The following is a 15,400-nucleotide window of genomic DNA, read 5'->3' on the forward strand; positions in this document are numbered from 1 at the left end:
ACTTGTTTCAAGTTGATATCTCTACAGGGTGACTTTTTTTAGCTGAATACTCTACAGGGTGATTTGAAATGTGGTTTAACACTTTGCAGGGTCTACAAGACATAGATGAATGCTAATAGAGTAATTTACTTCTTATAGTTGACTGCCCTTTTTGGGTGACTGCTTTATTAGAGTATCTCGATCTCACACTTGCTATACAGAGTTTGATTTCGTGTTATAACTTTGTGGTTTTAAGTCTAATTCTTCTACACCATTAAAGAGGGTTCCTAAGATGACAAGTACACAGAAAAAAGTGGAATTTTCAACTAGAGTAGGGACCATAACACATTGATAAAAGTACTGAAACAAGCTGGAGTAGTGCACGATATTAAATCACAGTGAAACAATAAGAAGTATTGTATCCCAACTGTGCATTTCCATTATGGTATCTTGAGCACAGTAGAGATATAACACTTCTTATTTTTTACTGTGATTTAATATCGTGCACTACTCCAGCTTGTTTCAGTACCTTTTATCGATGTGTTATGGTCCCTACTCTAGTTGAAAATTCCAATTTTTTCTGTGTACTTGTTTGTTAACTTTTTTTGTAAATAAATTATTATGACTGGTGAACCCACGCATACCGCATCTGAAATGGCACCGTGTGCCCCAATTATTGTCTGAAAAATGAAGTATCCATTACGCTTCATTGTCAGCTATGTTCAACCCGTTACACAGCATTTTGAATCAAGAACTGTTCGAAAAGCACCTCTGTAATCCATGCATACCAAAAGAAAGAAATGGTACCGCACACCCCAGTTATATTAATTATCTGAAAAGTGAAGTATCCATTATACTTTGTTGTCAGCTATGTTCAACCCGTTACACAGCAGTACGAATCAAGAACTGTTTGAAAAGCACCTCTGCTATCAAAATAGCCACTTTGACATATACGGACGATTTCTGTTGCGAAGGGAAGCCATCATGTGCTATCGCCAAATCGACACTTTTTGCTGTCAGCAAAGATAAGTGGGACGCAAAGGAGGACACTGGTAAATCCATGAAAAATGTATTGTACGTAGTGTGGTATGCTAAAAGACACCTGTCAGGCTGAAGCGATATCGAACAGTGAAAAAATCAAACCCGTAGCCTTAGCCATTATCGAGTTATGCTTGTCTGAAGGCATAAGTCAGTTACTCAGTCAGTCAGTCAGTTGAAAATTCCGTTAAATAAATTGTTTTAAAAATTCCATAGCAACTTGTTGAAAGCGTTTTGGGTCGATCTGAAAACTTGTTTGGGCTTAGTTTCACCAAGAGTTCATAATAATTGTGACTGGGCCTGCGAAAACAGGGCATGTAGGCACAAACTACACCATGTCGCTCTATAGGTCATATCTCAGTATTGGAAAAGTATATTTCCATTCTGTAACTTGCATCATGATGCCAATGAAATGCTTACAAAGGGCTGAAAATTGCAATACTATAGCATAATGATCCAAACAGTTATGAGTGATGAAAGTGTGAAAAAGTAGGCAAAACCATGTGTCCACATACCCTATTATCGCAGGCCCAGTCACAGATATATATTTCCTAAATATATATGTATTATGAACTCTTGGTTTCACCTAACCAATTCTACCTCATCATCGTCAGGAGAAATTGAGGCTGTTTTTTGGGTGATATTATCGCTTACTCCTTTGTGGTCCCTACTATACAGTAACTATTGTACTGTATGATCACTCCATCTGTAAAGTGATTTTAAAAGCATTACTCCAAGCGGTTTTTCTGTTAGGCATGGCAAGTAACCGTTTTTTATTTGCTAATCTTGATCACGTAATTGTTACACACTTTGGATTTTTTTGTTGTATCTTCATGGTCTTTAGCTTGATTTCTTTCAAACTACGAAAAGTTTGAGGTACAATAGTTAACCTATCCATGCACTGATTTCCATATTACAGCAGTTTACCCTGTAGTTGTGACAACATATTGGTGTTATTTTTCGTGAATAATTGATAATAACTCCTTAATTATTTATTGTATTCAAGCCAAGCTTTGTACCAAGATGTGCCTTTATACCCCTCTTCTGTGTGCCAAATTTCATCGCAATGGGATATGACATTTGCATTTTATGGCAGTGTTTGTTTGTAAGTGTGCAAAAAGAAGAAAAATAATATGTGACCAGATTTTACAGAACTGAACCAAATCGCACATCAGGCAAAATCAAACTAACACCACCAGTGGATAGCTACACTATCGTACTACAAGTTTTGACCCTCAGCACTACTCAAACTACACAAGGCTGGTTTTAATAGACGTCTTTTCTGGGTGGTGTGGAGTGCCCAAATGGCGGTTTCAGGCCTTGTGAAGGACCTGGCTTGGCAAGAATCAGTGGTTTACTGGTGGACAGCCTTATAATGTTGGCCAGACGTGTTCTCTGTAGATTTTGCTACATATCAGCCACTAAGCAGCCAGCACAGCCCTGTAATCTCGTGTCTGGACTCCAATCGTGGTCTGCCTCCATTTTGAGGCCTATCTTTTGCCCTCCCCGCCACCCCCCAGCCTCCACCCCTTTGTGAGCACTCGTGATACTACTTCGCTCGTCCAACTGCTCAGATTTTCTATCTTATTTGGTGGGAAACTGTACAAGCAGCTACAAGTACTGGAAGTGGCTTGAAAGGTAACAGATTGATGCATCTTTTGTGTAAATTTCATACGCGTGCTTGCTATCCTTGGAGAGTTATGCTGGCTTCAATTCTTTAAAACTATTTATCTCGAAACTTCTAATGTGCGATTTGGATCGTTTTTCCAAAATCCAGTCACATATTTAAAAAAACAAAGAAACTAAGCCAATTTGTTAAGTCACATATCTCGGAAACTCTTGAAGTGATTAAGCTCAAATTTGGTATGTGGAGTACTGACATTAGTGAGCATGTTCACAGCAAAAATCATATTGTTTTGTAAAGGTAGCACAGAGCTATGGATGTGCAACAATCATGTTTTCTTTTTTCCTATTAATATACTCATGGTGTTGCATGCCGGCTTTTGGCCGAAAGACACACTACTGTGTGTCTTGATGGGTTTTTGGCATTTACTAATATCTGATATTAATGTCACCAAATGAAGCCAATAAATGATAGTTATCTGATCCAATGTTTGCAATAAATGGTTTTAAAAGCGTGTTTACTTACCCTACAATAACATGTGCATGCATTCATTACTATATGCTCTATGCTTGTGGTGGTAGTGGTTTGGCTTGTATTGTGCAATCCAGCCAATTAGGCACCCACAAAGATTTTAATGTTTACTTCCATAAAGCCTTAAATGCATTAACTACTCTGCATTTTAATGGCTTGTTAGAAGGTGGTACAGCACGTTTTCTTGGTTATCCAGTCATTCTTATTTAAGGCACTGTAATAGCTTCATTTTAAGACTATGATAAACTTTTCAGTATTAGAACACTAGAATTATGTGTATTCATATGGCGTATTGTAGTATAGTACTTGCTGTTGAGTGAACAACAAGTCACTGGTACTAAATAGCCCCACAGATAACATGTAAAACCAAAGTATAATCCATTTATGTACACTAATGTATAAATATTGATAGTGATATCAGTCCTCGTACTGTTTTACACCGATACCGATATGGGTAAAAATTTCCATATTGGTGGCCAATATTTTAGTTGATCCAATAATCGGTAGAGCTCTATTAATTAAATACACATAAAAATTAGGAATTTTCAACTAGAGTAGGGACCATAATACATCGATAAAATAATGCACTGAAACAAACTGCAGTAGTGCACGATATTTATTCACAGTAAAACTATAAGAAGTGTTATGTCGCTACTGTGCATTTCCATTATGGTATCTTGAGCAAAGTAGGGATATAACACTTCTTATAGTTTTACTATGAATTAATATTGTGCACTACTCCAGTTTGTTTCAGTACTTTTTATTGATGTGTTATGGTCCCTACTCTAGTTGAAAATTTCAAATTTTTCTGTGTACTTGTTTGTTAACTTTTTTTGTAATAATAATTATGACTGGTGAACCCATGCATATCGCATCTGAAATGGTGTCGCACCCCAATTATCGTCTGAAAAGTGAAGTATCCATTACGTTTTGTTGTTGGCTATGTTCAACCCGTTACACAGCAGTATGAATCAAGAACTGTTTGAAAAGCACCTCTGATATCAAAATAGCCACTATGACAAATACGGACAATTTCCGTTATGAAGGGAAGCTATCATGTGCTATTGCCAAAGTGACACTTTTCACTGTCAGCAAAGATGAATGGAACACAAAGGAGGACACTGGTAAGTCCATGAAGAATGCATTATACATACTGTGGTATGCCAAAAGGCACCTGTCAGGCCGAAGCGACGTCAAACAGTGACAAAATCAAACCCGTGGCCTTAGCCGTTATCGAGTTACGCTTGTCTGAAGGCATCAGTCAGTTACTTACTCAGTCAGTAGAAAATTCCGTTAAATAAATTATTTTTAAAATTCTGTAGCAACTTGTTGAAAGAGTTTCAGGTCGATCTGAAAGCTTGTTTGGGATTAGTTTCACCTAACCAATACTGCCTGATCGTCGTTAGGGGAAATTGAGGCTGTTTTTTGGGTGATATTATTTCATGGGCCACACCCACTCCTTTGTGGTCCCTACTATACACTACTATCGTAGTGTATGATTGCTGTATACTGCTAAAAGTTGGTGCTAACTATGAAGAAAGAAAGAGTGTAAAAATCCATCTTTTCTTTTTGCAAACTTAAATTAGCTTTTGTGTGTGGGTAAGATTGTACAGTATTTATATCAATTAATGATGCATAATCCTCTTGTAAATCATGATGGTAGCTACAGTCTGTATTGTATTTCACTTCTTTTGTAAGGTGGGATATCCCAGGACTATTAACATTCCATTTGTTTAAAGCAAATCTGGAATTTTTTCACTGGTCCTCTTTAATTTATCAATGCTGATAGTATGAAGGCCACAGAGTGGCTGCATATTCAGGATACTATTTTGAAGTACAGAAAGTCAATAGGCAAGGAGAAGACAACAGTTATACATGTACTATACATTGTGAAGAAATTGAGAAAAATAAGTTAGATTTTTGTGTGAAGACCGAGATGCTCTAATAGAGCAGTCACTACTCTAATTCTCTAATAGAGCAAACACAACTCTAATAGAGCATACAATTGATTTTTTTTTGGGTGAAATATGATAATACTGCCTATTAATTTTTGTTTTAGTACACTTTTATCCAAATAATTTTCTAGGTTGATACATGCTTTTCAATGCATATAAATACTTGGTTAAATAACTCAAAAATGTAAATGTTTTGAAAGAGGTTAAAGTTCAACCAAGATAATTAAATGTAACAGGTTTTGACATGAAAATGCAGTAAGTATGTACATTTTAAAGCATTGCTACCACAATAAATGTGACTGCATCTGGAAAACCAGTTTTATTGCCCATGACAGCAGGTTTGATTTTTCACTGCAAACATAAAGCTACCTGAATACACTGTCTAATTTCACTGTCAGGCTTGAGTAGCCTGCTTTCCCTGGCCACTTTTCCCAAGCTCAGTGGCGAGTCATATGAGCAGATGTCTGGAGCTCTGGCAAACTTGGGGATGGCTGTATGTGGTTGTGCTGCTCAGTAGTGTGGAAAAAATACCCGGGCTGTAAGTATATATTTTAAAGCTTTGCTGCTAGTGCTATATGAAAATTAAAGTACAAGACATGCAGCCGAGATGCTAATAAAGCATGAGGTGAAGCTGAGTGCTTTATTAGCATTGCCAAGTGTTTTATTTTCCATATAGCACGATTAAGGCAATGCTTTAAATGATTTATGAAACTTTATAGTCGTAGCTTGCAGCCATATACCAGGACTCATAATTAATACGCGCTGCACGAAGTATTAGCAGCCTGAATGCACACAAACTAGTTGAACAAAGTAACTCACACATTGTTCACCATAGTTTTGCATGGTAGATGTTCGTCACATATTTTGGCAGGTTTTGTTCACAACCCACAATTGATTTTACTGTGACATATGGTTATATGATATCTCCAGGACTTGTCTGTTTACATTAATAAATGTAACAGCAATGTTACCTTCTCCCACCAATCATCAAAGTATTTAAATATGTCTAAATTCAATCCAGTGATAAAAAATGTATTGGCTGGGGTGATTAACCACTCAGCATGGCGAGAGCTATCAGCCTGCACCGGCTTAGGTGATTAGTCATACTTACGTGAGTGCCATGGATTATTAGCCTGCACTAGAGCACGAGGGCAACTGTGCTTTATTTCCCACAAAGAGTGCTTTATTACCCTCAAAAGTGCTTTATTGCACCTCAAAGAGTGCTTTATTCATACAATAAAGCAATCTTTGTGTTGCAATTAAGCACTGTTTGCTCTAAAGTGTAATTTATAAAATTTAAAGTACACCTTTTCTTTTGATATTGCCCATGCAAAGTTCTATAATTTTCTTTTAAAACCTGAATGGCGACAATGTGGCCTAATTCATCTCTACGCATTCTTCCACCCCTTCCTCCACTACCCATTTTGGAGCTCACCACCTCAAGTTAAAAATATTATCTAAAAGTAGAAGAAAATTTGCTGTTGGCTAATTGTACAGTAGATGGTCTAGAAGATAAGGAAGTGTGGAATGTTTGAAAATTTGGTACATGTAGTCTCAACCATTATTAAGCTGCAACACACTAACTACAGTACTTTAAACTGGTGTTTTTCCAGAGCCAGTCACAAATGTAAAAACATGGAAATTTTAAATAGTGTTAACAGTATAATAGGGATCACAGCAATAAAACACTGAAGCAAAGATCTACCTTTACCAAAACTAATATCACATTTAATCTCTTTTAAATTAAAATATGTAAATACAAATAAAATCTACTCTTTTAGTTTTGTTACTGCTGTGAATGATAAGCATTTAACTTTCTATCTACACTGTATGTTTTCTATGTTTTTTTACATAGGATTTTCAACCACTATACCTTCATTATCAGTGACCTCAACTATGCCAACTATGACTGCAGAATCTTTGTCTTCAATAACTAATACTTCATCTACACCAGTTACAACAGATGTACCATCATCTTCATCTACACCAGTTATAACAGTTGTAACTTTACCTTGTTTATCTACGTTTATTATAACAGAGGTACCTTCATCAATAACAAATACAGCAACTGTTCCTGTATCTACACCAGTTATAACAGTCTTACCTTCATCTTCGTCATCTACACCAGCTACAACAGTAGTATCTTCATCTTCTTCATCTACACCAATTATAACAGTCTTATCTTCATCTTCTTCATCTACACCAGTTACAACAGTCGTATCTTCATCTTCTTCATCTACACCAATTATAACAGTCTTACCTTCATCTTCTTCGTCTACACCAGTTACAACAGTCGTATCTTCATCTTCTTCATTTGCACCAATTATAACAGTCTTACCTTCATCTTCTTCATCTACACCAGTTACAACAGTCGTATCTTCATCTTCTTCATCTACACCAATTATAACAGTCTTACCTTCATCTTCTTCATCTACACCAGTTACAACAGTCGTATCTTCATCTTCTTCATCCATACCAATTATAACAGTTGTAACAGAGGTACTTTCATCAATACCAAATACAGCAACTGTGTCTTTACCTACACCAATTATAACAGTCGTATCTTCATCTACACCAGCTATAACAGTTGTACCTTCATTTTCTTCATCCTCATCAGTTATAGCAGTTGTATCAGAGTCATCAATACCAAATACAGCAACTGTGCCTTTACCTACACCAATTATAACAACCATATCTTCATCTACACCAGTTATAACAGCTGTACCTACAGTTTCTTCATCCTCATCAGTTATAGCAGTTGTATCAGAGTCATCAATACCAAATACAGCAACTGTTCCTTTACCTACACCAATTATAACAGTTGTATCTTCATCTACACCAGTTATAACAGTTGTACCTTCATTTTCTTCATCCTCATCAATTATAGGACTTGTAACAGAGTCATCAATTATAGGACTTATAACAGTGTCATCAATGCCAAATACAGCAACTGTGCCTTTACCTACACCAATTATAACAGTTGTATCTTCATCTACACTGGTTATAACAGTTGTACCTTCATTTTCTTCATCCTCATCAGTTATAGCAGTTGTATCAGAGTCATCAATACCAAATACAGCAACTGTGCCTTTACCTACACCAATTATAACAGTTGTATCTTCATCTACACCAGTTATAACAGTTGTACCTTCATCTTCTTCACCCTCACCAGCTATAACAGTTGTAACAGAGGTACCTTCATCAATACCAAATACAACAACTGTGCCTTCACCTACACCAATTATAACAATCGTACCTTCATCTTCTTCATTCTCACCAGTTATAACAGCTGTAACAGAGGTATCTTCATCAATACCAAATACAGCAACTGTGCCTTCACCTACACCAATTGTAACAGTCGTACCTTCATCTTCTTCATTCTCACCAGTTATAACAGTTGTAACAGAGGTACCTTCATCAATACCAGATACAGCAACTGTGCTTTCACCTACACCAATTATAACAGTCGTACCTTCATCATCTTCGTCTTCTACACCAGTTATAACAGTCGTACCATCATCTACACTAGTTATAACAGTTGCAACTTTGCGTTCTTTATCTACAGTTGTTGTAACAGAGGTACCTTCATCAGTATTGACTACAACAACTGTACCATCATCTACACCAGTAATACCTTCATTTACACAAGTTACAATTTCATTTCTGCCAGTTTCAATAATGCTACCTTTATTTCCATCAACTACAACAGTTGTATCTTTATCTCCAAGAGCTGTGACTTCATCTACACCAGGGACTCCTTCACCAATTCCCACAGGTATGGCTGTATGTCAGTATTAATTTTTGAATATCTACACACATGGTAAATTGATATTATGCATTTTTACTGATATGTAACTCTTACATAGCTGTGTCATAATGTGATGTTTTTATTTACACATCATACAATACAGTAGTACTGTACAATGTGGATCGTAAAGGTTTACACTTTCCTGCTAAAAATATCATCACAAACCAGCCCACCTTTCCTTTTTGACAACTTGGCAGTATTGATTAGACATAATCAAGCCCAAACATTCTTTCAGAGTGATCAGAAACACTTTAAACAAGTTACAATGGAATTTCAAACTTTCTATTTAAACAATTTTCTTCTGGCTATCTAACTGATGCTGTCAGCTTAGCATAGTCAAGATTTTGTTTAATGCTGTTGGGTTGAATTTTTCATTATTCAATGTCACTTAGACCCGGGATGTGCCTTTTTGTCTACCTCAGCAGCTACAATACATGCATCATGGATTTATCATTGCTCTCCTTCATGTCCCATTTCTTTTTCTATTACTGCGAAGGTGTTGATTTATGAGTAGCATGTCAATGGCCATGGCTTCTGGTTGACTTTAATGATTATGATGGGAATTATTCATAATTTCTGCTATGACTGGATTGATTGCAGAGACACTTCTTGTAACATATAGAGAGTTTAGCTAGGCTACAAGTCACCCTGTAGAAGTTTGAGCTTTCATTACAAGTCAACCTGTAGGGTATTTAACTACAAGAAACTAACCCAGGCAAAAGTTCTGCTATAAACTATTTACTCTATGGAGAATTCAACAACAAGTCACCCTCTAGAGAGTTTGGCTACAAGCAAATCACCCTGTGGAGAGTTCAGCTATAAACAAGTCACCTTGTAGATAGTTCAGCTACAAAAAATTCACCCTATAGAGAGTTTGGCTACAAGCAAATAACCCTGTGGAGAGTTCAGCTAGAAACAAGTCACCTTGTAAAGATGTCTGCTACAAGCTAGTCTAGAGAGGACGTGTGATAATTTTCATACAGTACTAATTTAATAAAAAAACAATTGCATCATTATAAAACTTCTCTAATCCAAAACAGCCAAGCTTTAAAAAAAGAATGCAACCCCAAAAAGGCTATGGTGAAAAAAGATTTGAAATCCAAGGTGGTGGCCAAGAAATGGCAGTGATGGTAGGTTAATGATAAAATTTTTGTAACAACAATTCAGGTGAATTTGGTGCCAAGACCAAGCAGTACCAAACTCACCTGAATTGTTGTTATAAACTTTTTTTCCATTAACTTACCATCATCTTGGCCGCCACCTTGGATTTCACATATTTTTCACTATAGCCTATTTAGGGCAGCACTCTTTATTTTACAGGTTGGCTGTTTTGAATTAGATCCACAGGTAGGGATCACTTCTTTTCGTACTTGTTTACCCCAAAGCCAGCCTATGGTCGGCTTTGGGCCTCTTAACCTATCTGGGTGACTTGAAATGTAGCTGAACTCTCTACAAGGTGATGCTGATGTTTCTACAGGGTGACTTGTTTCTAGCCGATCTCTCTACAGGGCAACCTGTTTCTAGCTGATCTCTCTACAGGGAAATTTGTTTGTAGCTAAACTCTCTACAGGGTGATTTGCTTGCAGCTGAACTATCTACACTGTGTCTAGTTTCTAGTTGATCTCTATACAGGGTAACTTGTTTATACTGTAGCCGAACTCTCTTCAGTGTGGTTTCTTTGTAGCTGAACTCTCTACAAGGTGACTTGTTTCTAGCTGATCTATCTACAGGCTTACTTTACCTGTCTACGGGGTGATTTTGTTTTTGTAGCTGAACTCTCTACAGGTCACTGGTTTCTGGCTGATTTGTCTACAGGGTTACTTTACCTGGCTGATCTCTCTACAGGGTGATTTGTTTTTGTAGCTGAACTCTCTATAGGTCACTGGTTTCTGGCTGATCTCTCTACAGAGTAACATGTTTGTAGCTGAACTCACTATAGGGTGAATTGAACTCTCTACAGGGTGACTTCCTCTAGCTGATTTCTCTACAGGGTAACTTGTTTCTAGCTGAACTCTCTACAGGGTATTCTGTTGTAGCTGAAATATTTACAGATTGATTTGTTTGTATCTGAATTCTCTGCAGGGTGACTTGTTTCTAGCTGATCTCTACAGGGTAACTTGTTTCTACCTGAACTCTCTACAGGCTGGTTTCTTTGTAGTTGAAATGTCTACATGGCGACTTGTTTCTAGTTGATATCTCTACAGGTGCATGATGTGTTTGTAGCTCAAACTCTACAGGGTGGTTTGTTTGTAGCTGATCTCTCTACAGGGTAACTTGTTTCTAGCTGATCTCTCTACATGAAGTTTAAATACCTTTAAACCAAATTAATGTTGAAGATGACAGCAGCAGCGCCGGAAAATTGATCATAGAGGGAGGCAGCAATAGGAACAACTGGGAATTAATAAAAATATATGCGCATGCACAGTAACACATGCTGAATAATTGGCAGCTGGTGTTAGCAAGTGGTGGTTTAAGAGTTAAAAATGACCGAGATGCTGAGACTGACTCAAAGCCAGATGTTTACATCATGGACATCCCAGAAGAAAACCACTAAGGATGTCACAAAGATGGTAACGAAGACTGCTGCTAAGAAGACAGCCACACCTGTGAAGGAGAGCTCCGTAAAGAAGACCCCTATCACAGCAGGCAATAAGAAGAAGAACACCACCAAAGAAGCCACCAGTGAGAAGCAACAGAAGACACATTCGTTTACAATGGTAGATATACCTGCATGATATCGTCACAGTGGTTGTCAAAGCGTTGCCACAGTCAGGTACCATCATACCGACTCCCCCACAAGGAGAAGACCATAGTAACCAGAAAATCCAGCTGTTGCATGTCTGGAAGTGCACAGGAGTCCAACCATTGCTGAGGCAGCAGCAACCATGAAGTGTCGTCAAGCAGAGACTCCGACGAGAGCAGTGACGATGATGATGCTGACAACGAGACTTTGGTAAGAGTAAATTGCATACAGCATGGCAATATACTAGGTGTGATATTAGCCACAATTTAATAGCATACATGTGTACTATCTATATAATGCACACCATAGCCTTGCCTTCATGCTTCTATATAAAATGCACTGTATGCTTGCTTCTATATAAAACACACTGCACACAGATTAGACCTTTCAGATGACCTCATTATTATGATGGCTCCAACTTGGACATTATATACAAGACTGAGAAGCTACAGCCACCAGTTTACTCAGTAATGGTCTCCCTCCTGTGCCAGCTAGACTTAATTGTGAGAAGGGATTGTTCATTGAAATGGCAGAGCTTTAGCCAAGCTACCTTGACTCTACAGAACTCAATGCAGGGAACCAATCTGAGTCACGTAAGAAACTCCTTGAGGCTTTTGACATTGTGGAATGGGTCCAGTGCTTTGGGATCTACATGGCAATCGTATCCCACTCAAGGTCTAACCATGTTGCTGACTTAATAGGCTATCAAAGTCTCAAAATAGGAGCTTCACAGAACTGCCGTGAGGGTCAGTGGACCATCTATGACCGCCGTTTCTGTCTGAAAGCATCGGTTTCCCATACCAAACAGTGGTCTATCATAGACACCACCATTTGGAACATGACATTTCCTGACAGAGCTATCAAGAGTCATCAGCCACAAGGAACTATTCCTCCTGACTTGCTTACCCCAAACCCCTCTCACCAAGGGGTTTGGGGTAAGCAAGTCAGGAGGAATAGCCACCGAAGAAGGAATAGCCACCTCAGATGCACCCATTTGAGTTCAGCCCACCGAAGTCAATTTCCTGCAAAGAAGACACTGATTTGTTTAGATTAGATTGGAATGACAATCCAAATGGGTGCATCTGGGCTGCTTGTTGTTATGAACACATGTGCTACCGGTACGTCCATAACCCCACGGTCCAGGATAAACACCATAAACCCTCCCAGTATACCTACAGACAAAAAGATCTACAATGTAGTAACCAGTCATAATTTCCTCTCACCAATTTCATCCTGTTTATGTAGACATGTAGACTTTCATTTAGCTGAGCACATCAACTTTGCACAGCATTCCCCCTTACACTATATGCTTCATGCATACATTGCACGGCATTCATTTATGTACACTGTATGCTTATGTGTATATAAAAAAATATATATATACATATATATGACCAGGCCTGCAAAAACAGGGCATGTGGGTACAAACTACACCCCATCACACTACAGGTCAACTCGAAAAAGAATATTTGCATTCTGTAACTTGCATCATAAAGTTAATTAAATGTGTACTACTGGTGAAAAGTTTCATTGCCATAGCATAATGGTATTAAAAGCTATGAGTTAGGGAAGTTTGAAAAAGTATGCAAAAATCATGTGCCCACATGCCCTGTTTTTACAGGCCCAGTCACATATATAAGTGTACTCGTAAGGGTCATATGTCCTTAGTATGAGTCAGTATAACCCTACATAATCACTTCAACCAACAACTCACACCTCGGCTTCAACTCATTGTGAGAGGTATTAAGAGGTGGCAAGCATGTATTCACCCTGTCAGATGGCGCCTACCCATAACAATCCAAATGCTTCACAGAATTAGAAACATACTATCAAAGATTTTTTCTGAGCACTTCTAATACAATACACATTGAATGTTGTAGAATTTTCACTGATGGATCTATGAAACTATAATTTTTACCATTCTGAGATAGTAAACTAGAACTTTCATTTATAAGGTAGAGATCAAGTCAGATGAGCAACTAATTGCAGTGGTGGAGTGGTGAAGAGGTTGGACATGTAGGTGTGGATGTCATGCTTTAAAGCCTGGATGAAAATTTTCTGACATTATCAATGCACATTATTTTACTACTCAGTGACTGTTCTGTTATTGTATCTTGATCATGTTTTTTCACATGTTTGGATTTTGCTTTATATCTCTTTAGCTAATACTCTCAGTACTTTCAAATTGCAAAAGCTTTGCACTACAATAGTTATTTCATGTACAGACCAATTTTCAAGTTATTCTGTCAGGTGGATTATCTGTAGGTGTGATAACAAATTGCCTTTGCATTTTGCATAACCCCCTTGTCCTTAATCTGATCTGCATGAAAATCAGACTATAAATTACTGTATTACATTCTTGCTGCCCCTCATATTTGAAGTAAATTGATCAATAAAGCATGCTTGAGTTTTCTAAAGAATGCAAAAAGGTAAGGAAGAATGCATAAGAAGGTTAGTATGTTGATTCAAATTTGAACTAGGAGATTCCTTACTCCAAGGAAGTTTCCACTGCAAAAAAATTGCTAAATTATATTTAAGCACTATGGAGCTATGGATGCATGAGTATAGTGTTTTTTTGGTCCCGTAAAATGCACAACTGTCTGCCGCATGCCCGCACTGACTGTAGTTGGCTGCATGACACACTATCGTGTCTCTATATAGCTCAGGTACAGTATTAAGACACATGGTAGTGTGTTGTGCGGCTCAAGAAGCTGGCACGCAACACTGTATGTATATTGACAGGAAGAAAGAAAACATGATTTTCATGTATATGTAACTCTGTGCTGCCTTTATGAAACAGTAGGATGTTTACTGTGGATATGTCTACCAATGTCAGTACTCCACAAACCTAATTTCAACAAAATTGCTTCTAACGTGCCCGAGATATAAGACTTCAAAAATTGGCTTAGTTTCTTTGGTTTTTCTCCTCTTTTTCTTTGTTTTTCGCACGTACAAAAACTGCCATAAAACGTGAACACAATATCTGAGTGTCTTGAAATTTTGAACACAGAAGGGAGTATAATCGCACATTTTGTACCAAGTTTGGCTAGAATACAATAAGCAGTCAAGGAGTTATTGGCAATTATTCACAAATAATAACACTGATATTGTCATGTTTACAATGTAAACTGCTTATGGGAAGAAACTGAAAATTGGTACATGGATAGGTTAACTATTCAGAAAAACCTCAAACCTTTTGTGGTTTGAAATAAATCAAGTTAAAGACCATACAGATGGATTAATCACCTTATAAATGGTTAAGAAGAGTCAGATTTAAAGCCACAGAGCTATAACACGAAATCCAACTCTGTGTAGGAATGCAAGGTAGAGATACACTAATGGAGTGGTCACTCTAATAGAGCAATCACCCTGAAGTGAGATAAGCTAGAAACAAGTAGAGATCAATTACAAAAAACAAAAAAAAAAATCACCCTGTAGAGAGATCAACTTGATCAAATTACCCTGCAACTACATTATTTCAAGTCACCCTGTAGAGATTTCAGCTAGAAACAAGTCACCCTGTATAGAGATCAGCTTGCATGATCAAGTCACCCTGTAGAGAGTTAGAAACAAATCACTCTGGTAGAGAAATCAGCTGGAAACTGTAGAGAGATCAGCTTGATCAAGTCACCCAGTAAAGAGTTCAACTACATTTTAAGTCACCCTGTAAAGAGTTAAGCTAGAAACAAGTTACCCTGCAGAGACATCACCTGCTAGAAAAA

The 15,400-nt window shown here is 37.6% G+C and overlaps 2 protein-coding genes across 2 annotated transcripts in view; one reads left to right on the forward strand and one right to left on the reverse strand.

The window, feature by feature from the left end:
* The window catches only part of LOC136254643 (uncharacterized), a 217,115-nt gene that overhangs the window by 45,616 nt on the left and 156,099 nt on the right, over positions 1–15,400 (reverse strand). The gene's annotated exons all lie outside the window — the stretch shown is intronic.
* The window catches only part of LOC136254618 (uncharacterized), a 248,088-nt gene that overhangs the window by 43,052 nt on the left and 189,636 nt on the right, over positions 1–15,400 (forward strand). Inside the window, exon 5 of the mRNA XM_066047362.1 lies at positions 6,983–8,902. Within this exon, the coding sequence (XP_065903434.1) occupies positions 6,983–8,902 (1,920 nt within the window). The remainder of the gene's footprint in view (positions 1–6,982; positions 8,903–15,400) is intronic.

The sequence above is a fragment of the Dysidea avara genome, chromosome 4 (genome assembly GCF_963678975.1).
Source record: "Dysidea avara chromosome 4, odDysAvar1.4, whole genome shotgun sequence".
In the NCBI taxonomy this organism is placed as follows: Eukaryota; Metazoa; Porifera; class Demospongiae; order Dictyoceratida; family Dysideidae; genus Dysidea; species Dysidea avara.